This window comes from Spermophilus citellus (assembly GCF_964194105.1).
Source record: "Spermophilus citellus genome assembly, chromosome: 8".
In the NCBI taxonomy this organism is placed as follows: Eukaryota; Metazoa; Chordata; class Mammalia; order Rodentia; family Sciuridae; genus Spermophilus; species Spermophilus citellus.
Window position 1 is genome coordinate 71349981 of NC_138189.1, and position 25338 is coordinate 71375318.

General features: G+C 38.6%; 1 protein-coding gene across 2 annotated transcripts in view; it reads left to right on the forward strand.

The window, feature by feature from the left end:
* PKD2 (polycystin 2, transient receptor potential cation channel) overlaps positions 1-25338 on the forward strand; it is a 61480-nt gene that overhangs the window by 20964 nt on the left and 15178 nt on the right. For both annotated transcript variants that reach the window (XM_081304270.1, XM_081304269.1), the window contains 7 exons: positions 1751-1884; positions 3482-3732; positions 6747-6971; positions 8593-8821; positions 20023-20190; positions 21954-22135; positions 23257-23377. In XM_081304270.1, the coding sequence (XP_081160396.1) occupies positions 1751-1884; positions 3482-3732; positions 6747-6971; positions 8593-8821; positions 20023-20190; positions 21954-22135; positions 23257-23377 (1310 nt within the window). The remainder of the gene's footprint in view (positions 1-1750; positions 1885-3481; positions 3733-6746; positions 6972-8592; positions 8822-20022; positions 20191-21953; positions 22136-23256; positions 23378-25338) is intronic.

A 25338-nucleotide genomic window follows, 5' to 3' on the forward strand; every position in this document is an offset into this window, starting at 1 on the left:
GTTCTGTCAATGTTAATAGGTTAGAATTATAAACCTTTAACGAGGATCCAGTACATTTTGAAAGGTAGCAACTCGGATAACACTCGGAGAAGACTGTTCTCGTCCTTAGTACTTCAGGTCATAGGATGACAGGTGAGGGAGCCTGACCAAGGGTCAGGAAATTATTCATACTTCTTTGATGTATTATTTAATTGTCCATATGTGTATATTTCTTGCTGATTGCTTGGGATGAGCTTGATTGTACTGAATCACTATTATCAATTCCTCTTGTTTAATAATCTGCATTTTTATATGCTGAAAAGGTGAAGAGGGCTATAGGAGAGATTGACTAAATAACACTGAATCCCAACATAATGTAAGTTTAATATACATTTTGTGAAGCCTGAAGATTATTATAAAGTCAGGTAAGTGTTAATCATCTGCTGGGTGTTCAGAGCTGTGTTCAAAAGAAATATAACACATTTTGTCCCCTTGAGGCTTTTTGTGAGCAAATTATGGGAAGTGTGCCATATTGCACTTATAATAATTAGAACCCAGTGTGAGACAATACTTCTTAAATTGCTTAAATTTGCAATAGATAGATTGTAGCAACCCAGCAGGGAGGAAGAATCACCATGATTGGACATTTGTTAAGTGTCAGGCATGTAGTGCTAGATAAATCTTATTTTTGTGTAACTATCAGAAACTCTCATGGAATAGCTAATTATCCCATCATACAGAAGAGAAAACTGAAGCTCATGAAGTTTAAGCCACCTGCTCAGTGTGGGTAGTAAGGAGCATGGCCAGGAGTCAAACCCTGATTTACATTGATCTCACAAGTTTATAAATTATTTTCCCACCTTTTCTAGACCATTCAGTGTGATCAGTGAGTGTTCATGGGTTAGGATAGGTCTGTAACAGTGGGCCTCCAGGGAGAGAGATGGTGAAACAAGGTGATAATTCAAGTTGAATGAAGAGGCTCTTTGAAGAGTTGTGGCAGCAGGAAGGGAATTAGCACTGGAGATGAGGCACTCCGGGGAAGGTTACCACCTCCAGGGTGGAAGAGACTCTGGGAGGGAATGGCCTGGCAAAAACGCAGTGTATCTGTGGGAGAAGATTCCACCAGAAGCTGTGGCCAAGATACAGGATCCTTTGCTAAACTGTATCAGATGGTCAGAATGGAGCGTGAGAGTAGAGGGAAAAACCCAGACCTCTGTCTCCTCTGACCTACCCGGTCAGATGCAAAGGCTCACAGGTGATCCAGTTCACAGTGGTCACCCTCAGGAACTGAGCAGGGAAATAGAAATGGAAAGTTCATCTGAGGGAGCCAGAGAAGGGCCTGTCCATGTTATCCCCATAGCATGGATACAGCCATAGCTTAAGGAGCTTGGCACTGCTCCTTTTGAACCTGTGCACATCAGACTCACCAGCCCGTGATCTGACACAGGACCACTCTATGGGAGATGACAAACTGGCATATTGGAAGCCATCAAGTAAAATGATCTGATCTTAACGTGATGCTCAATGATGAACCAATTTTGTTTCACAGTGGTCAATGTTAATGTTAAATGTGTTTTATAAGCCAAAGATGTAGACATGTCCTAGAAGAATGATGTAGGAAGGAAGGCAAGTGTAAAAAAGACCTAACATGGATGTTTGTCCATTCAAAATGTTCATCAACCAGGCATAGTCCACCTGTGGAAACTGTAAGCTGTGCAAATGTGTGTGCAGGTTGCCTTGTGGAGCTCATTTGGCTCTTTCTGTGTTCCAGTGACCTATGGCATGATGAGCTCCAATGTATACTACTATACCCGGATAATGTCGCAACTCTTCCTAGACACCCCATTGTCTAAAACAGAGAAAACGAACTTTAAAACTCTTTCTTCAATGGAGGACTTCTGGAAGGTATTTTCAAATAACTTTGAAAGTACATATTTATGCCTTAACTTTGTTTATTTGGCCTCAGAATTTCACTGCATGTGTTTCTTCAGGGCCTGCTGAGTGTTTACTACTTTGTGAGATGTTGTAAGTCATGGTGAGTTCTTCAAATCTACTGCTGCTACCTTCAAAGAAGGATAAAGTTAAGATTTATTGAGATCTTTGCAGATTCCTTATGCCACACTGGGTATTTCATACCTTCCCCATTTAATCCCCATGATAATTTACAAGGTCAATACTGCTGCTGTCCCCAGTTTGCAAATGAGATTCAGGTGTTTGAATGTGCAAGGTCACTTGGCTGGGGAATAAGAGACTTGTTCCTACTATGACAGCCACTTTTCTGCGCCAGTTTATTATTCATTCAGCCATTCGTGGTTCAGTAAATATTGAGAATCAGGAGAGCATTTTGGTTGCTCTGTGTTGCTTGGATTTTGTGTTTTGTCTTTGTTGGTGATGACATGTATCCCCAGCTCTTGGGATGATGTTTAATACAAGGGAAGCATATTCTTTCAAAGGTTTGCCAATGTAAAATTCAACCCAGCCCCTTTCCCAGTGTCATAAATTCAACCATAGTAGCAGAGCATAAGCAAAAAGTTATATAGAACAAATTTTAAGCCAATCTGGGCAATACAGTGCTCAGTGTCTAAGAAAATCTGATGGAAATGGAAAGAAAATGATTGATTCTCCATGGTGAGATACTTTGTAAAATTCTGACTAACCTCTGGGTAAAAACTGTTGATTTTAAGCATAAAAAAAACTGAGTCATGAGAATCTATTAATAAATAACAGTACTTGGCATCAAAAGCACATTTGTATAATATTAACATTTGCCCCCTCAGTGGAACTGGTTGCTATCTCTGCTGATCATCTGATAAAGATTATATGCTGAGAAGTGGCTAGATCTCTCTTCCCTTGGGGTGTAGCTCCTTGTACAAACTAACAAGAGATTTCTCACACATATACAATTCTGTGATAATAAATTCCAAGCTCTAAAGAGGAGGAGATATGTTGAAAGGCTCCCGTAGAGCAGGAGTCCAGACATTAAAAAAAAAAAAATCCACCAGATGATAGGCTGACAATTGACACTCTTACCTTTTAGCTCAGAGCAATGATTATGTGGAATGCTGTTTTCATAAGGAAGTATAGAATTGATTGTGGCTGTGGACTCACACAACACTCTCACCTGACTGCCTTTAGTCCTAGAACAGAAATCAGAGTGGCCACTTATTAAGCACCCATCCTGTGCCAAGTGTACTGACAACAGAACCCCCTCTTACTGCTCTACCTTGTTCAGAGTAGCCAAAACCCTGGTAATGCAAATATTTCAGGCAGAGGCAAGACAGTGACTTGGAGATATTTAAAAAAAAAACAAAACAAAAAAAAAAAAAAAAAAAAAAAAAAAAAAACCATGCCATTGTGCCAGGGACATGGCTTAGTGGAAGGGTGCTTGGTTGGCATGTGTGAAGTTCTGGGTGTGATCTAGCACCAAATAATTATAAAAATAAATAAATAAATAATGATGAAAAAAGGCAAAAGAAGAAAAAAAAGCTGTCTTTGCTTTTAGTTTGCAGAAGGCCCCTTACTGGATGGGCTGTACTGGAAGGTGCAGCCCAGCAACCAAACAGAAGCTGACAACCGAAGTTTCATTTTCTACGAGAATCTGCTTTTAGGGGTTCCACGCATACGACAAGTCAAAGTCAGAAATGGATCCTGTTCCATCCCCCAGGACTTGAGAGAGGAAATTAAAGAGTGCTATGATGTTTACTCTGTTAGTAGCGAAGACAGGGCTCCATTTGGGCCACGAAATGGAACTGCGTAAGTATCTGGGACTGTGGCCACTAAGTGACATTGACTCATTGACTCATTCTCTGACCTCCCACTGACATTCCATCATTTATTCTCTGATGGTTTTAGCAATTAGAAGATGCCTTCAGTGAGTCCTCAAAGCTTGTTTTAAAGCTTGGGCCAAACTGACATCTGGTGTCTTAAGTTTTCTCTACTTTTCGGTTCCCTTCTAGTTTCTCTATGCATATTTCCAAAAGGCTAAATTTTTTATTGTATGATCCACAAAAAACAAATTACCTGAGTCTTTAAAGTTTTATTTAAGATGTTTTGATCCTTTTTAAATCAGTGCATTATAGTTATACGTAATATTGGGGTTTATTTTGATAAAATTATACAAGCATGGAATATAATTTAATTCAGTACCCAGTACTTACCCCTTTACCTTCTTACTCCCTCCTCCCTTTTCCCTTTCTTTGACCCTACTGGCCTTTCTTCTGTTTACTTATAGTTTTTTTTTTAAATCACTGTGTAATGGATATATATATATATAAAGGTGAATTCACGTGTCATATTCATGTATGTACATAGCATAGTTTGGTTAGTTCCATTCCACTGTTTCTCCCTTTTCCCAGCCCTCCTTCTTCCCACTTAGTCCATTTTCTCTCCTTTACTGATTTCTTCTCTGTTTTCATGGGATTCTCCCTCAGCTCCTCACTTTCCACCTTATTTTGGTCTAGCTGTTGCATATAAGAGAAAACATTTGACCTTGACTTTCTAGGTCTGTTGGCCATGTATATATTGTCTCCTAGGTTATTCAGTAGGAACTTTTCTGATGTAGAAATTCCTTTTTTTTAATATTTCTTATAAATAGCTTTTTGTTTACAGTGCAGTTATTTGAAGTGTAACTTATTTGACAGTTGTACATATTTGTGGTGCAGTATAATAATTTGACACAGGTTTACAATAAGTACTGATCGAATCAGAGTAATTAATATTTCCATCTCCTCAATCATTCCTCTGTGTTGGGAAACTTTGGTTACTTCTTGTTATTTGGAGACATAGCACGAGTCATTACAGACCCTAGTTACCCCTGTGGTGTGGAATATCAGAAGTATTTCTTCCTATCTGACTGGGTTTTTGCGTCCTGGATCTGGCTTCTTTTGTCCCCACTCCATGCTCTCTCTTAAACTCTAGTGACTACTATTCTGTGCTTGTATTTGATGAGATTGATTTTACAATTTTCACATATGGACATGAACATGTAATATTTACCTTGTTCCTGTCTTCTTTCACCTACATCACATCATGTCCTCCAGGTCCATTCACTTTTACGCAAATGGCAGGATTGCATGCATTGTTTGTTTGTTTGTTTCTTTCTTTCTTTCTTTCTCTCTCTCTCTCCTTCTCTCTCTCTCTCTTTCTCTCTCTCTTTCTTTCTTATTGCTGAACAATATTCCTCTGTGTGTGTTTGATTTTTTAATCCATTCTTCAGTTGATAGACACTTCTTTTGATTCTGTATCTTAGCTAAAGTGAATAGTACTGCAATAAACATGGGGATGCAGAGGTCCCTTCGAAATACTGATTTAATTTCCTTTGCATGAATACCCACTAGTGAGATTGCTGGCTTATATGCTACTTCTACTTTTAGTTTTTCAGGGAATCTCCATGAAAAGTGTAGTTTTTTTAAAGTGTGAGCTGGTGACGCAGCATTTTCTTTCTTTCTTTCTTTCTTTCTTTTTGTCTGACTTAAAGCCCCTGGTTTAAAATGTATGTTTATAATCCTAAGTATACATTTGTACATGTGCACCTTTGCAGGAGTTTTAGTACACTTTAGTACCCATGCTTCAAACATTTCTGCGTTCTAAACTTCCTAGGTTTAGAATTATTGTAGTTATGCCAGAGAAATGGGCAAAGCTCTCAGGCTGTCTCAGGGTGGGCCTCCTGAGGTGGCTGCCCCAGGGTAAGTCACTATGGCAGAGCCACCTTCTAAGCAATGCTGAATGACTAATGTCTGGTCATCTGCATCATTTTCTTGAGAACTGAGTCACCCAGAATCCACATTTGTTATGTTCAATGGGACAAATACTTTTTTAATGACAAGATAATTTACCTACAATTCAGTGTACACTGTATTTAGTACCAAGGCTCAAAAGTCACAAATTTAGTAGAAATCGGGAGATTAGACCAAAGGTACTAAATAATCTGAAAAGATTTTTTCCAGGTTATGAAAGTCATTATACTTTCTAATGCTCCTTTTTCTAAGTCCTGCAAAATAATATATTTAATCAGTGGCACCTTTTCAAATATTTTACTTTATCTCACATCATTAATAAGAAATTTTTCCAGCCCCTACTCTGTGTGAGATTCTTTTTATAGATGTATTATTTTATCTCTCACAAAATATATGCATCTCTATATAGGCATCATGTGTATTTTATATGGAAAAATGGAGACCACATGGCAAGATACAGGATGGACTTGTCCCCTTTTATCTGTGATTTTCACTGGGGACTTGGAGTCATGTAGTCCTTGAGTATGGACAGTCATCAGGGAAAGTAGCAATGGGAACTCGGGACTGATGGCAGAGGCTCTGTGGACAGACAGCCCCATGTGTATTCTCAACTCTACCATCAAAAACTTTGGGACTAAATTGATCTCAGTAATCCTTAGGACCCTCAATGCCTTACTGGGGCTAAAAACTGTATGAAAATTCAGTAAGAAAACACTAATGAAGTACCACATCAAGTGTATTACTCAGTATGATAAGACTTATTTCTTTTTAAAAAAAAAAATATTTGTTCTACTTAGTTGTACATGACAACAGAATGCATTTCCAATTCATTGTACACAAATGGAGTGCAATATTTCAATTCTGTGGTTGTGCACAGTGTAGAGACGCACCATTCGTGCAATCATACATGTACCTAGGGTAATGATGTCCATCTCATTCCACCATCTTTCCTATCCTTATCTTACCAGGAACCTTGTAACTGCCATTGGTATTTTACTGATTTTACCTGTTTGTTTTTGTTTTTTAAATTAGTTGGATCTACACAAGTGAAAAAGACTTGAATGGGAGTAGCCACTGGGGAATAATCGCATCTTACAGTGGAGCTGGCTATTACCTGGATTTGTCAAGAACCAGAGAGGAAACAGCTGCCCAGATTACTAGCCTCAGGAAAAATGTCTGGTTGGACCGAGGAACCAGGGCAACTTTTATTGACTTCTCAGTGTACAATGCCAACATTAACCTGTTCTGCGTGGTCAGGTGTGTACTGAGGGCACACACTGCTCCCAATTCTTGGGAGTGCCTGTATATCCTATTCTGGAGATAGGCCAAACAACTCTTGCTTGTAGCCGTATAAATGAGGATCCAGGCCAATAACAAGGCAGGGGTGAAAACTGAAGTTTTAGTGGGACATGGAAATTTCAGGAAGGAATTTATGATCCTAGAATATTATGATTTGGAAAGAACCTTAAATCTAGTCCAAGTTCATCCCAGTTCAGACCCTTTTCAGAAAAAGCATCTGATTTTCTAACACCTATCCTCAGCCATTATGAGGATGATCAGAGCTACGTGCTCCATTACATGTTCCAAGGCTGTCAAACATAGACTCCCTTCCCTGACCTTCCCACTCTCAGATGATGCCCAAGCTATTAGTAAATAGACAGTGTCAGGGGCTATACCTTATGGATTCCTGCTCATGCTTAAGTCTCACCAAAGGCACCTGAGGTGAACTTTCCCTTAATGATTACAAGAGAATTAGAAGAGGATAAAAATAGGCAAGCAGCCAACATTTAAGTCAATGTCCATCTATAAAAATTCTAGCTCTATCTCTCACTTAGTCTTAGTATGTCCTTCCCAGACTTTAAGGGTGATGACCATCAAGGCCAGTTACTCCGTTTTCCTATATAGTTTTCTAATTTTCTGGAAGTGGTTGCCAAGTACAGAGCCAGAATGGGTCAGAGAGAGATGACTTGACACAGAGCCACTTCCTTCCCCTTACAGTTGACTCTGAGTCTGTCTCCAGGCTCTGCTCTCCGTAGTGCTCTCGAAATTGTGGTTCTCATGGCTACTCTCTAGTCCTACCTGTACCAGAGGAGATAGCGATGCCTAGTAGCTTCCCAAGGGCTTTTAAATGTCTGAAATCATGGAGTTAAAGATTCTGTTTCTAATTTGATAGGAAAATGGTACCATTAAGTGAATCATTTAACTTACTTAATGTGAGAACTGTAAAATGGGAATTTTATTTCAATCATAGGAAAGCACTGATTATCAGTGCCATCAGTATGATTGAAAACATGTTACTTCTTCAGACAATAGGCCCTGATTGAGAGCCTGTGAACCCAAAAGCACTGGGGAGGGGAAAGAAAGTACCCTGGAGGAAAGTATCTGGTGCTAATTAGGCATTACCTAGTAAAATGAATGAATGAATGTGATGCTCAGGCCTATCTTCACATATTGCAAAATATATACCCTACTTCTCAACCCTATCATATGTTTTAGTGCATATTTTGTATTTGGGTTTTTTCATGCTACCTAGTAAAATGACTTGCACCTAATAGTAGCATTAGAAAGATTTCTTTGTTGAGTAACTATCCATTTTAAAAAATTGTACAGTATTTTAAACAGTACAAATGCCAGAAAATATAAAGGGAAGCCTGAAGAGAAAGGAATCCTTTGGATGAAGGTCTTGGGAATTCTGGTTCCTTTTTTAGTACAAGATTCTACAAGTGTGTTGGTATTGGCGATAATAAAAATGATTTGCCATTAGCTTGGGTGAGCTATGGTAGCAGATTTATTATGTTGTAATTCAGAGAAGGAAGAAACACCCTTCTGGCTATAACCCTGTGCTGTAGTTGTTTTAATTGTTCTTATTGCAATGCAGGTTATTGGTTGAATTCCCAGCAACAGGCGGTGTGGTTCCCTCTTGGCAATTTCAACCTGTAAAGCTGATTCGATACGTCACCACTTTTGATTTCTTCCTGGCAGCCTGTGAGATTATCTTTTGTTTCTTTATCCTTTATTATGTCGTGGAAGAGATATTGGAAATTCGCATTCACAAACTACAATATTTCAGGAGTTTCTGGAATTGTCTGGATGTTGTGATCATTCTGGTAGGTTGAAAAGCAATACCAATTTCCCTACCTTATCCCAAAAGCATATTAATTACAGTCTTTGATCTCCTCAGAACTGTGGATCTTGATATTTCCAGAAGAAAATCTAAAATGTCCTCTCTCTATTAAATCCACTTCTGCATTACAAATTATTTTGCATGTGAGACCTTACTAACTGTGGTGTAGAGGGGCATTTACAGTGAGCTCTCAAATAACCACACTAATCATGAAAATTACTCAGCAATTACTATTTGACTGTGGCCAGCCATATGAGATATAGGAGATAAAATTATTTATTTGGGGTTCAACTTCTATTAAAAAATTATTTACATTTTTCTGCCTATGTGTCAAGTTATGGCAAGAAGGAACATCCTGAAAATATTTTGAGTGACAGAGTAAACCTTCTTAGGTTAAGAATTTCCTATGAATAGTCCACAGAGAACAAAATTTAAGTCATGCCCATCAAAGTTCTCTGTATAAGGTACAAGAAATCATGAAGCACAGTTACATAGTCAAGACTAAAACAACTTTTAGATGTTGTGCCTGCCCTTGACTGTATTTTAACTTCTAACAGTTGTTCAATTTGTTTTCCCTTCGTTGGAGTCAATTAATTAATCACTTCCTTCCAGAGGCCTCAGTGTAAAAATGAATTGTCAAACTTGTGTCTTCAGCAAAAATAGTCAGCCTTTGCCTAAGTTTTGTTACACATTTAGCCATGTAATAATGCATCTAATTATTACGTGCTTAAAATTTTGAATAGCATAGTGATGTCATATTTTTCTGTTTATATATTGTTCTATGCCCACTGCCTAGCATAGAAATGAACCTCAGAAATCTCAGGAAATGATTCATTATCCTGTTGGCACTCACTCTTGTCTTAGCCTTCCTGGTGATAGTTATTCTTTCCCTTGCTCCTCTCCCCAAAATTTATTTGGCTTTTGTGAAGCATTTACATCAAGTCAGTATTAAATCATTTCTCATTAGTATTAATTAAGAAAACATGTCATTCAGTGAAAGGATACTTTAGGCATAAGTAAAACTGTCCAGGCATGTGTTTCATGGTAATGAACAATATTAGTACCAATCATAATAATAACAACAGTCTGCTCGTTAGAAGCTACTGTGTTATGTGCATTTCCAAGTGCTTTTCATACACAAAAGCTTAGTTAACTTTTCCACTAATCCTCTTAACCACTCTGCACCTGCTTCTGGAGCCATGTACATTTGTGCTACAGAAAAAGGTCATACTTAGAAAAAAATTCATACAGAATAGCTACAGTCTGGAACCTAGTGCAGTCAAAACCGCCTCCTTCTTTCATGATGGCTGTGTAACATCACACAGCCCACACAAATCAAGGTAACAGGAGTTGTCCCCCACATTTCCAATGTATTAATAATGAGCAGAGTTATAAAAGAATTTCAGTACTTAAGGAAGCAGGAGAAGCAACAATTCTGGAAATAATTTTTCAAAATATTCTCTACTAAGGGAGGGCAGAGTACAGACCCTACACAGTAAGAATTATTTTGGAACACAGTTATTGTTTGTAACCCTTAAGGATGGAAACTCTCTTTTTGGACTTATATAAATTTATTTGTTATTGAGAATAATGGCAAAAAGGTAAGTGTGATGTTATACTAACATAACAGATTTCTTTTAACCAGATGACTTCAGTATTGACAAAAGACTAGTTGGTAGGATTCATTGTTTTTTAACTTGTATTTCTATCAGTGAAAACTTTGACTGAATACTATAGTATATTATGTGTGTGTGTGTGTGCGCACGTGCGTATTGGGAGAATTTAGAAGAGTAATATAAAAATTAATACAAAGAGAATTTGAGCACTTTCTTCTTACATACCTACAAGTTTTTATGCCACACTCCAGTGAGTTGCCTTCTACCTACTATGGACACCCTGGGGAAAATAGATGGGGAGATGTGTGGGTCAAAGATTATTTCTGTATCTTAGCAGTCACAGCATTTTGCAAGTATCTTTTCAAAACTTTTTCCTGCTTTCCTTTGTTTTGGTTTAACTCTGAGTAGTGCCATGACACAGTTGAGACTGTACTTCATATAGAACAGGGAAGGACAATTGCAATTCACCTTCTTATTGAAAATTTTTTCACCATCTAGAAGTAAGGACATGCTTCCTACTCATCCCCAAATGTACCCTGAGCCAAGGATTTCTGTCATCTAGCCTAAATTTGTTTGAGTTCACCTTAAAACCTGAAAAAAAAAATTACATTTTAAGGATCACATCTCGCTGTTACTTTGAAATTGTTTTCACTCTTTTCTCATTCTATTTCTGCAGCAAATACTCTGAAGTCTACAGGTTTATGTCAGTCAGTCAATTCTCCTAGGCTACAGTATTTTGTAGCTAGCAGAAATATTGAAAAAAGACAATTTACAGGACTAAATTAAAATAATGTTGATTGCTGTGTCTCAGAGCAAAGATGTTTCGTTATTCAACAGATATTTTCCAAGCATCTACTATGTATAGCACTTTTCCAGGCACCAGAGATACAGAGTCAGATAAAATAACCAAATCCTCTGCCCTTATAATGCTGACATTCTAATATGGAGAGAAAGGTCTTTTGTAGATGTGGATGAGAATCCTAGAGATAATCAGGAGTAACCTAACAACCCACATGCTCACAAACCTCTTTCTCACCTCTCTTCTTTTAATCAGTATTTTTGAGGAAGTGTCCCAAGGAAAATTAATATAACATGATATTGATGTTGTATAAACAACCATCACTTCCATGTGTTTATGAACATTTCTCCTGTGTGGAGTAAAAATATCTGGACTAGGTAGCAAATTGTACCATGTGAGAATTGTGTAGAGGGTTATTGTTGGATTTGTTCAACCAACCCCAGCATCTTTATCCCTCTCAGATGAGTCAATGTACAAGAACATTTTCAGAGAGCTCTAAGAAAATGTTCCTACCATCGGCACAAAAGTTCAAGATTGTATCTGGAAATCCTCCACTGATAAGAAAAGAAAGTGAGGTTGGCTTTTTAGCTGTGATTGTCAGCCAGGTGGGTCTTTTCTATGAAAATCACCTGGTCTGGATTGTTCTCTCACGAAGGTCTAATGAAGTGATCTTTGGCCATCATTCAAAAGTAGAGGGAAAGAACAAAGAAGGTCAAAGAACCTGTCACAGCCCACGTAGTGCAGACTCAGATCCCATAGTAAGACACAGATACTACAATGAACTGTTCACATAATACACATTAATCCAGTGGTGGTGGGTGGCAAGAAGGGGCCATTGTTCCCTCTGATCTTGTATAGCTCAGACCCAAGAAACATGTGAAAAGTTGTATGTTATAAATGCAGAGATAGCCATGATTAAGAAGGAACCAGTTTGTTCACATACTTCACTGCAAGTTTCCTTTAGCCTCTCTAACCTTCATTCCCACCATATTCTAAGACCAAGCACATTCTGTTCTCTTTTGTGCACTCCTTTTTAGTGTGTCTGGTTTCGGCTTCACCTCATGTTGTGTGATGCCAACTCTTTTTTTTTTTTTTTTTTTTTTTTTTTTTTTGTACACTTTTTTTTTTTTTATTGGTTGTTCACAACATTACAAAGCTCTTGACATAACCCACTTCATACATTGGACTGAAGTGGGTTATGAACCCCCAATTTTACCCCAAATGCAGCTTGCAGAGTCACATCGGTTACACCTCCACATTTTTACATAATGTCCTATTGGTAATTGTTGTATTCTGCTACCTTTCCTATCCCCTACTATCCCCCCTCCCCTCCCCTCCCAGCTTCTCTCTCTACCCCATCTACTGTAATTCATTTCTCTCCTTGTTTATTTTCCCATTCCCTCACAACCTCTTGTATGTAATTTTGTATAGCAATGAGGGTCTCCCTTCATTTCCATGCAATTTCCCTTTTCTCACCCTTTCCCTCCCATCTCATGTCTCTGTTTAATGTTAATCTTTTCTTCCTACTCTTCCTCCCTGCTCTGTTCATAGTTGCTCTCATTATATCAAAGACGACATTTGGTATTTGTTTTTTAGGGATTGGCTAGCTTCACTAAGCATAATCTGCTCTAGTGCCATCCATTTCCCTGCAAATTCTATGATTTTGTCATTTTTTATTGCTGCATAGTACTCCATTGTGTATAGATGCCACATTTTTTTTATCCATTCATCTACTGAGGGGCATCTGGGTTGGTTCCACAGTCTAGCAATTGTGAATTGTGCTGCTATGAACATCGATGTGGCAGTATCCCTGTAGCATGCTCTTTTAAGGTCTTCAGGGAATAGTCCAAGAAGGGCAATAGCAGGGTCAAATGGTGGTTCCATTCCCATCTTTCCCAGGATTCTCCAAACTGCTTTCCAAATTGGCCGCACCAATTTGCAGTCCCACCAGCAATGTACAAGTGTACCCTTTTCTCCACAGCCTCTCCAGCACTTATTGTTGTTTGACTTCATAGTGGCTGCCAATCTTACTGGAGTGAAATGGTATCTTAGGGTGGTTTTGATTTGCATTTCTCTGACTGCTAGAGATGGTGAGCATTTTTTCATGTACTTATTGATTAATTGTATATCCTCCTCTGAGAAGTGTCTGTTCAGGTCCTTGGCCCATTTGTTGATTGGGTTATTTGTTGTCTTATTGTCTAATTTTTTGAGTTCTTTGTATACTCTGGATATTAGGGCTCTATCTGAAGTGTGAGGAGTAAAGATTTGTTCCCAGGATGTAGGCTCCCTGTTTACCTCTCTTATTGTTTCTCTTGCTGAGAAAAAACTTTTAAGTTTAATTAAGTCCCATTTGTTGATTCTTGTTGTTAACTCTTGTACTATGGGTGTCCTATTAAGGAATTTGGAGCCCGACCCCACAATTTGTAGATCGGATCCAACTTTGTCTTCTATCAGATGCAGAGTCTCTGGTTTGATATCAAGTTCCTTGATCCATTTTGAGTTAACTTTTGTGCATGGCGAGAGAAAGGGGTTCAGTTTCATTTTGTTGCATATGGATTTCCAGTTTTCCCAACACCATTTGTTGAAGATGCTATCCTTCCTCCATTGCATGCTTTTAGCCCCTTTATCAAATATAAGATAGTTGTAACTTTGTGGATCAGTCTCTGTGTCCTCTATTCTATACCATTGGTCCACCCGCCTGTTTTGGTACCAGTACCATGCTGTTTTTGTCACTATTGCTTTGTAATATAGTTTGAAATCTGGTATCGCTATACCGCCTGATTCACACTTCCTGTTTAGAATTGCTTTTGCTATTCTGGGTCTTTTATTTTTCCATATGAATTTCATGATTGCTTTGTCAATTTCTACAAGATATGCCGTTGGGATTTTGATTGGCATTGCATTAAACCTATAGAGAACTTTTGGTAATATCGCCATTTTGATGATGTTAGTTCTGCCTATCCATGAACAGGGTATGTTTTTCCATCTTCTAAGATCTTCATCAACTTCTCTCTTTAGGGTTCTGTAGTTTTCATTATATAAATCTTTCACCTCTTTTGTTAGGTTAATTCCCAAGTATTTTATTTTTTTTGAGGATATCTTGAATGGAGTGTTTTTCCTCATTTCCGTTTCCGAAGATTTGTCGCTGATATACAGAAATGCCTTTGATTTATGCGTGTTGATTTTATATCCTGCCACTTTGCTGAATTCATTTATTAGTTCTAGTAGTTTCTTTGTAGACTCTTTTGGGTCTTCTAGGTATAGAATCATGTCATCTGCAAATAGTGATAATTTAAGTTCTTCTTTTCTAATTTTTATGCCTTTAATTTCTTTCGTCTGTCTAATTGCTCTGGCCAGTGTTTCGAGAACTATATTGAATAGAAGTGGAGATAGAGGGCATCCCTGTCTTGTTCCGGATTTTAGAGGGAATGCCTTCAACTTTTGTCCATTCAGAATGATGCTGGCCTGAGGCTTAGCATAGATAGCTTTTACAATGTCAAGGTAGGTTCCTGTTATCCCTAATTTTTCTAATGTTTTGAACATAAAGGGATGCTGTACTTTGTCAAATGCTTTCTCTGCATCTATCGAGATGATCATATGGTTCTTATCTTTAAGTCTATTGATGTGGTGAATAACATTTATTGATTTCCGTACGTTGAACCATCCTTGCATCCCAGGGATGAATCCTACTTGGTCATGGTGCACAATTTTTTTGATGTGTTTTTGTATTCGATTCGCCAGAATTTTATTGAGGATTTTTGCATCTAGGTTCATTAGAGATATTGGTCTGTAGTTTTCTTTCTTTGAGGTGTCTTTGTCTGGTTTCGGAATCAGGGTGATGTTGGCCTCATAGAATGAGTTTGGAAGAGCTCCCTCTTTTTCTATTTCCTGAAATAACTTGAAAAGTATTGGTTTTAATTCTTCTTTAAAGGTTTTGTAAAACTCCGCTGTATATCCATCCGGTCCTGGGCTTTTCTTGGTTGGTAGTCTTTTGATGGCTTCTTCAATTTCATCCATTGATATTGGTCTGTTCAAATTGTGTGTATCCTCCTGACTCAGTCTGGGCAAATCATATGACTTAAGAAATTTATCGATGTCTTCACTATCTTCTATTTTGTTGGAATATAGGTTTTCAAAATAATTTCTAATTGTCTTCTGTATTTCTGTAGGATCTGTTGTAATATTGCCTTTTTCATCCCGTATGTTAGTAATTTGAGTTCTCTCTCTTCTTCTCTTCGTTAGCATGGCTAAAGGTCTGTCGATCTTATTTATTTTTTCGAAGAACCAACTTTTAGTTTTGTTAATTTTTTCAATAGTTTCTTTTGTTTCAATTTCATTGATTTCTGCTCTAATTTTAATTATTTCTTGCCTTCTGCTACATTTGCTGTTGTTTTGCTCTTCCTTTTCTAGGGCTTTGAGGTGAAGTGTGAGCTCATTTATTTGTTGGTTTTTTCTTTTTTTGAGGAATGACCACCAGGCGATGAATTTTCCTCTTAAAACTGCTTTCATTGTGTCCCATAGATTCCGATATGTTGTGTCTGTATTTTCATTTATCTCTAAGAATTTTTTAATTTCCTCCTTTATGTCTTCTGTAACCCATTGATCATTCAGTAACATATTGTTCATTTTCCATGTGATGTAGGATTTTTCCTTCCTTCTTTTATCATTGATTTCCAGTTTCATTCCATTATGATCAGATAAAATGCATGGTATTATCTCCACCCCTTTATATTTACTGAGGGTTGCCCTATGGCATAATATATGGTCTATTTTTGAGAAGGATCCATGTGCTGCTGAGAAAAAAGTATATCCATTTGATGATGGTTGATATATTCTATATATGTCAGTTAAGTCTAGGTTGTTGATTGTGATATTGAGTTCTATAGTTTCTTTATTCAATTTTTGTTTGGAGGATCTGTCCAACGGTGAAAGAGGTGTGTTGAAGTCACCCATAATTATTGTGTTGTGGTCTATTTGATTCTTGAACTTGAGGAGAGTTTGTTTTATGAATGTCGCAGCACCATTGTTTGGTGCATAAATATTGATAATTGTTATGTCTTGTTGGTGAATGGTTCCTTTTAACAGTATATAATGACCTTCTTTATCCCTTTTGATTAACTTAGTCTTGAAGTCGATTTTATTCGATATGAGGATGGCCACTCCTGCTTGCTTACGAGAACTGTGTGCGTGGTATATTTTTTCCCATCCTTTCACCTTCAGCCTGTGTATGTCTCTTCCAATCAGATGTGTCTCCTGGAGGCAGCATATTGTTGGATTTGTTTTTTTAATCCATGATACCAGCCTATGTCGCTTTATTGGAGAGTTTAGGCCGTTAACATTCAGAGTTACTATTGATATATGGTTTGAACTTCCATCCATGTTTGAATGTTTATCCTTTTTTTTTTTAATATTTAGTTTGTTTCTCCGTGATTATCTTTCCCCTCGCCCTCTGTCTTTACTGAGGCACTTCCCACTGATGGTTTTGGTTATTGTTTTTCATCTCTTCCTCGTGTAGTGTTTTGCTCAAAATGCTTTGCAATGCAGGTTTTCTGGCTGCAAATTCTTTTAGCTTTTGTTTATCATGAAAGATTTTTATTTCGTTGTCGTATCTGAAGCTTAATTTTGCTGGATACAGAATTCTTGGTTGGCATCCATTGTCTTTCAGTGTTTGAAATACGTTGTTCCAGGATCTTCTCGCTTTCAGCGTCTGTGATGAAAAATCCGTTGTCAACCTTATTGGTTTACCCCTAAATGTAATCTGTCTCTTTTCTCTTGTAGCTTTTAATATTTTCTCCTTGTTCTGTATATTGGATAGCTTCATAACAATGTGTCTTGGCGTTGGTCTACTGTGATTTTGTGTGCTCGGTGTCCTGTATGCATCTACAATTTGTATATCTGTTTCCTTTTTTATTTCTGGAAAGTTTTCTGTAATTATCTCATTCAGCAGGTTATTCATTCCCTTGGCATGAATCTCTGTGCCTTCCTCTATCCCGATGACTCGTAAGTTTGGTTTTTTTAAGTTATCCAAAATCTCTTGGATGTTTTTCTCGTGATTTTTAACCAGCCTATCTGAGTTGGCTAGACTCTTTTCAAGTTGATATATTTTGTCTTCATTATCTGACGTTCTGGCTTCTACTTGCTCCACTCTGTTAGTGATACTCTCGATTGAGTTTTTAATTTGGTTTATCGTTTCCTTCATTTCTAGAATTACTGTTTGATTATTTTTTATAATCTCTATCTCCTTATAAAGATGCTTAACTTCTTCTTTTAGCTGTTTATGTAACTCATTCTCAATGTGTTCTTTCGCTGCTTGAATTTGCTGTCTCGTATCCTCTTTGAGGTTCCATTCCATCTGTCTAAGGTGTTCCTTGAGGTCTTTATATGACCATTTTTCTGATGACTCTAGGTCCTCCTGAATATTTAGGCTGTCCTGCAGTGCTTGTACTCCTCTTCTTCCTTGCTTCTTGAAGCTGCTCATGTTGCTTCTTGTTCTGGTTGACTGCTGGGTTACTGTTATTTTCCTATAAATTTATTTGATGCTAGGGAGGAAAGGTATTAGAAGGGAAGGGAAGGAGTCACTAAGGAGAATGAGAGTAGGCAGGTAGAATTCAAGGAAGGGGGGATAAGAAAAATGAAAAGACAAAAGAAGAAAGAAATAGGAACTAAAAAAGAACAAAAATTTAAAAAAATATTAATAATAATTAAAACTAAATAAATAAAATTGAGATTAGAAGAGAAAGAAGGAGAAAAAAAAGAGAAAAGAAAGAAAAAACAAGATTGAAAAATGAGGATGAAAGAAAAACCCCAATCAATCAAAAAAAAAAAACAATAAAAAAGACTAATAAATGCCGTCTTAGAGTTTGATTAACTTCTCTTCCACTAGGTGGCGCTGTGCCCCCCAGGTCAAGTCTTTCCCGTCAGTACGCGGGAACCAATCACTGTGCAGCAGCTCCTCCCAGACTGGGCGAGTCTCCAATCCTGAGTGCCTAGGGCCTCCTCTTGTGTCCAAACACTTCCACTTTTCCTCTAGCCAGGCCCCTCTCACCACAATACTGGCTACAGGCCAGGTCTGCTGCTCCCGGGAGCCCTGTTTTCATGAACGACTGGGCTCACTCCTCCAGATTGCCATTCCCTCAGACCCTAAGCTTGTAGAGCTTGGTGCTGAGAATCCTCAGCGAATTTTGCTTGCCCTCCTGTAGCCACACCCCCGTAGCTGGTGCAAGAGACCTCAACAGCCAGCCCTGGAGGGAGCGGCAGTCCCGCAGCACCTCTGACTCCCTTGGGCTGGCTGTAGCACTCTCGGGAGAGCTGGGAGGGGCTCTTAAGGTTTCCCTGATGCGTGGAGAGGGAGAACCAGGAGACCACACACCTGCTGCAGCAGGCTTCAATGAAGTTATCTCCTCCGCCGCAGTCCTGCCACGCCAGCCCTCTGCCACAGTGGTGTCCTCAGCAAACGGCTGCAGTTCGCCTCCCCCTGCCGGGCGACCAACGCCTCGGGCGGGTCCCCACTGTCTCCCAAGCCCCGCCTGGACCCTGCGGCCACTACCCACGAAGGCCTGGCAGGCATCCACCTCCGGGGAATGAGAAGCGCTGACCAGCCGCCTCAGCCGGATAGCTTAATGCTGAGTCGCAGCTGTCTGTCTTAGCTTTTCAGATGCAGTGGTGCGGGGCACGGAACAGGAGGGGCTTACTCACTTCCCGCCGCCAACTTTCTCCTCTCGCTATTTCGGGATGATGGCGGGGTGCTGGCTCACTCTCTCCGGTGTGTCTCTGCTTCGAGCTCCCGCGCCTCTCTCCGCCGCGGTTTCTACAGCCGGCGCTGCCCTGTTCGCTCTTTCCGCCCCTGGCGTTCCCGGCTTCTAGCCGCACCGCGGCCCGGTCTGTGTCTTTATGGCTCGCGGCGCCCGGGGCCGGGGAGGCGACGGCCTGACTCCGGCAAGTATCACAGTCCCCAGGCCCCGAGTCCCGGCGGCCACACACCGACACTTCTAATAGACCTACCAGATCCCTGCAGGACCCCTCTTCATGGAATTCTGCTAGAAGTTCCTCAGTGTGAAGACTGCCGCTGTTCCAAAGGGTCTTTTTGATCCCGTTAGTGCAGAGACATCAGAGTCCCTGCTTCCTCCTCGGCGGCCATGTTCCCTCCTGATGCCAACTCTTTAGGAACTTTTTGTATTATTTAGCTTTGTGTGTTTATCTTGTCTTAAGAGTGTGAGTTTTTGGGGAGTGGAGCTTACCCCAAGTTCACTTCCATATGTTCTTCCTGGCCCAGACTCTGTTGTATATGTGCATATCTGAAGAGAAAGAATGGATGGGTAGAAACTGGAGAATGAAGAGGCACACAAGAAAATTTTAAAAGATAAAAAATAAAATTAAAACCAGAAAAATCAGGGAAAGAGAGGAGAGGGGTAGAAAATGATTTATATGTGGGTGGCAAAATGATCAGAAGGCCTTCCTTCTCGAGTTTGGGTTTGTTATAGTGACATCTCGGGTGCATCTGTGGGTACTCATTGTATGCACAGGCCCATGGACACATGCACTTACTGGATTTCTGTTCCTAAGTAAGGAAATGCAAGCAATATATATTGTGTATGTCTTTTATGGCAGTGCCAAGCATTGCCATTTGAGTGTGTGACTTTTATGAATGCCATTGGGTGTGCATATTGGCCAGATGTGGCATTTATGCATGGTGAAGAAAAATAAACTACTCATTATAAGGTAAGCTTCTTTGAAAGCAGTATAATAAAATATAAGCCTTTTGTTTTCCAGCTCTCGGTGATGGCTATAGGAATTAGCTTATATCGAACATCAAATGTGGAGGGTCTACTCCACTTTCTGGAAGACCAGAATACTTTCCCCAACTTCGAGCATCTGGCATATTGGCAAATACAATTCAACAATATAGCTGCTGTCACAGTATTTTTTGTGTGGATTAAGGTAATTGATTCAGAACATGTTCTGGGTTTTTAGTACTATTTTTTCTTCCTTTAATTAACATGAGTCACACAAAATTTTAAAGGACTTGAACTTGCCTTTTTTTGGGAAAATTCTGTGACCAGCTGCTCCATAATTTATATCAAGAAAAACTAGTGGGACTCATGGGATGGTTCCTCTCATTATGGATGATGCTACTTCTGCTGCCAGAATTCTTTCAAGATCAGATCCTGTAGATGTCATTTAACACAAACAAAAGAGGCCTTTTCAGTGTTAGTTGGGCCTGGCGGACCAGGTTACCCTAACACTGGGGCAGATCTGAGTTTTAACTTATGTAACGTGACCAGGGGAGGAAAAGGATCTGAGAGAGGGGATCATTTGCAGGAAATGGAGAGATGCTGCACCTGGAAATGCTCTGTTCCAGGAGGCCAGAGGGAAGCTTTACCCAGAATGTCAGCTGGGACAGACCTTTCCTCCAAGGAGGACCTAATTTACTCATTTCCCTCTTTCACAAAACGTAATGTGTATTTTCAGGTGTGTGAAAGGTTAGGACATTTTTATGTACAGTGAGCCTCATTTTTTGTGATGCAGGAAATTTCATTAATTTTGAAGCAGCCACCAACCTGTGTGACCAGCTCAAGTTCTGATTGTGCTGTACAGATAATAACTGCTGGCTACAGGTGGCTATTTACATTTCACTTTCAATTAATTAAGGTTACATGTAATAAAAATTTCAGTTCCTCAGTCCCACTAACCACATTTTAAATGCTTAACGTCTCTATGTTACTAGTGTATACTGTTTTAGGAAATGGAACTAGTAGAACATTTCTACCATCACAGAAGTTTCTCTTGAAGAGCTGTTGAGTAAGGTGCTTACCAGGAGCTGTGTGCTTTCCTGAATTTATATTTATCCCTGGAAGCACTGAGGTTTAACAGAGGGCATAGACCTCACATGGTGTTTCTCAGGCTGCTTACTCAGCTATATGAGAAAACCATTGCCACATAATTGATGCCCAAATAAAAGATAGCTACTGATACACAAATAGTATTTCCTGAAATGTTTTGTGGTGTTTATTTGTTAGAGATTTTTCTTTTACATTTTAATCCTTTTTTGAGGAAAAATATCACTAGTCATTGAAACTGTGAGGAAGCCCTTTTCCATGATGTTAATCATCCTGGAAAATGTGACCACATGAGGCTGCAGCTGTGTTCTGTTCCCTGCTTCCAACTCCAAGAACAGATCCTGTCATGGGTTAGGGACTTAGTAGACCCTTTTTGAATAAAAGAATAGAAGAGCTGGTTTTGGAAAACAATAAAACCAAGTCCTTTCGGTCCTCTCTCTTTTGGTCTTACTGTGGTTAAAACACATAACACAAAACTTGCCATTGTCACATTTTAAAATGTGGAGTGCTGTGGCATGAAGGACATGCATGATGTGGGGCCACCATCACTGCTGTGCACTACCAGAGCCTTATCATCCTAAGGTGCACATCAGCACTAACTTCTCATCTCCCCCTCACCTCAGCCCCTGGTAACATACTTTCTGCTTTCTATTTATTTTACCAATCTAAGTGCCTCATATATGTGCCATGGTACAGTTTTGGCCTTTCATGACACATAGTTTCCCTGGGAATGATGATTTCAAGGTCTGCATGGTAATATGTACCCAAATCCCATTCCGTTTTGTGCCAGAATAATATTCTATTGTATGTATGTGCCACATTGTGTTTATCTATTCACCTGTCACTGTCTTTCCTCTTTTACAGCTCTTCAAATTCATCAATTTTAACAGGACGATGAGCCAACTGTCTACAACCATGTCTCGGTGTGCCAAAGACCTCTTTGGCTTTGCTATTATGTTCTTCATTATATTCTTAGCATATGCTCAGTTGGCATACCTCGTCTTTGGTGCTCAGGTTGATGACTTCAGTTCTTTCCAAGAATGTATGTAAGTATATATAAAATTAAGAAGAAAAATATAATCAGAGATGTTACTGCCTTCTCAAGCATTAAGAAACCTTCACAGTTGCTATTTGAGCACTATGGAAGAGTTAAAAATGTTTATTCAAGATAAAAAATGAGTCACTTTTTCCAGAAACATTTACCTACCAATGCAAAGTTGTTAATACCTTCTGAAATGCTGATGCTTAAGATAGCTGCTCTCAGGTACTGAGATAAAGTGGATCAGCCACAGAAAACCACTATTCCAGTCTTCCTGGCTCCCAAAGTATATGGGAGTCTTTTAAAAGGCCATTTTTGTATATTTTCATTCTTGGTGAATAGGTTGCCATACATTTTGAATTTCCAGTTATTTTATAAGTAGAATAATAGATATTTCGAATATTCTAGGAGAAAATTCAGAGTGCAGAAATTTTCAGTCTTTTTCCAGAGTTCCCAGATACAGGAAAAACAAAACCAACAAAAGAGTCAGTATAAGATTCCTGTGCCATTTACAAAGGGATTAGTAGTTAGGAAAGGAGAGGAATAATATGACATTGAAGTTGATAGGGCTTTGTGCATGGGGAGTCCTAATTCACCTGGCTGTTTGATAAAAGTCAGTGAAGGAAATGATTTTACTAAAACCTAGCACCCAAAATGTCCAGTCACTTTACCTTCATTTTGAATTAATTTGAGATTGTTGAATCTTTGAACACATGTAATCTAGCCATCCTTTAAAAAATCTTTTCTTTTTTTCTCTTAAGAGATATTGTCTTCAGGTTCAGAATGACCATTGTGGAGATATAGAAAGGCCATAATTTAGCCAGATTATGTTTTAGATTGTTAAATCCAGTTGCTATACAAGTTACCTAATAATAATTACATTTAATATTAACCAGATGGAAATAATATGTAGCATGAAAGCATATTATTATTCCAGAACACTTCCATTGCTGACATAAGCAGCAAGATTTTTCTAAAGGACTTGAATTTTTAATTATTTGGGAGCTATCCACACTTCCACAATAATCCTAGAATGTGAAATCATCTTTAATAAATGTTGCATCAGTTGCGGGACATTCTTTGTTTCTGTATTGTGGTGTTGTGTTTTGTTTTGTTTTGTTTTTATAGCGTCACTCAATTCCGTATCATTTTGGGTGATATCAACTTTGCAGAGATTGAGGAAGCTAATCGAGTTTTGGGACCACTGTATTTCACTACCTTTGTGTTCTTTATGTTCTTCATTCTTTTGGTATGTACACTTTTGTTTATAGTGAGGGGATTTAGATTTAATGTTCAAGAATCACCATCTTCTCTTTTTTTTCTATTCTTCATTATTTTAAATAGAGACCAGGAAGTAGAACAAAATGTTGATTTGGCAAAATTTTTTATATTTCATTCATTCAAAGTTTTAAGTCTTAACAAAATATTTATTTTCATTGCCTTTCATTTATTCATATGTGTTTCTACTCAAAGAAAAAAAAGTTAAAACTTAAGTGCAAATTTATTATATTACTTAAGACAGTACTTTGCCTCTAAAGTAGAATATGCTCACTCACACTTTTTTTTAAAAACAAATGTCAACACTTCATAGTCACTTGCTAGCATTACTTTTCATTTTACTCTTCTTTTAAAAAAGTAAAATAAAAGGAAGGGACAAAGAAAGCTAGATCCAGGATATCACGAGTAGTATTTGAGTGAATTATTGCATTCCAAGACTAAGATTTTCTGTTTTAACTTATTCATATTTAACACTTTGTAGACACCTAGTGACTAATATAAGGAATATTACCTGTAAAACTCAATCCAACAACGAGTGTAAATTGCTTTAAAATTATTTTTAGGTCACTTTTTGAGTCTTTTTATTTGCTACAAATTAAATGTTAACACTTTCAATCTAATAAGGTAGTTTTAAAGGTTTTTTTGTGTGTTTTGTCTTAACATTTATATATTCACTTAGTCTACTGAAAAATATTATTAAAGTAACTCAGCTTAACTTAGGCACTGGGTATTTTTCATATAACACTCAGATTTAATGATTGCCTTAAGAGTCATCTTAAGAAGTCATTTCCATTTTCAGTAAATTTCATAAAGATCCTTTGTAGAAGGTTGAATGATGACATTTGCAGTAATTGAGGGTAGCATTCTGAAGGTGGGCACAGGTATTCCTGGTTAGGAGATGACATTCACTGATGGAGTCATGATGCTCTTGAACAGGCCCTGAAGGTGCAGCGGTTTCAAGCAAGTCCATTTGTATCTTGCTGTGTGCAAGCATCCTGGCTAGGTTGTGAACTGAATCCTCCTAAGTGTCTTCTTCTTGTTATAAATAAATTAGCAGAAGCTTAAGCCTTTGTCACCCTCTCACATTGGTGGTGCTTTGGATTCTGGGGCACCTGAATGTCTCCTCTGATAACAGAGCAGGAATTTAGAGTCCTGCAGTAGATCCTTCGGTTGACCTCAGGCCACCTAGTGTTCTCAGTGTTCAGTCTGCCAAATGAGGGACAAAACTATGATGATATGAACTGCTCAGATGAGGACTCATTTCAATATTGTACTTCAAAAGGCAGCACCTTGAGATCAGTCAGTCATTTTATTGGATCAATCTGCAGAGCAGGAAAACAAGATCTTAGTTTTTGTATTTGTATTGAAATATAACTTTTTCAGTGCTACATTAGCAGGAACTGTTTTCCCTGTATCTCATAGACATGCGTAGATGGGTAAATGGATAGGTAATAGACAGGAGTCTACTTTTAATACAAACTTGTCTGCTGAGCAAATAACAAGCTAACTGTAGTATTGGCTCTCTTTGCAAGCTGACTGCCTGGTATTAATTCATTGCCTCTGTTTAAAAATAATTCACATTGGTGTAAAAGGCTTATTTGAGTCAGAACCAGAATCACTCTCCCACATCCCCCTACTCACAGGGAATGATCTCCTAGTACAGAGGCCCATCTGACAGCTAGGTGACCCTGGTAAGACTGGAAGGGGAGGAAGAAAGTGAACCTCATCTCCCACCCTTTCAGGAACCTTACTCTGCCACTGTACTTTTCAAAATGTCTTCGGAGGAACCCCCGCCCCTTGAACCCATTTTAAATAAAACATTTGCAAGCATCATGTAGCCACTGGAAAGCCAGAATACAATGGTAGATGCCTGGGTTGGAAAGAAGAAGGTGGAGGACATTCTGACTGAAATTACCCTCCCTTCAAATGGAG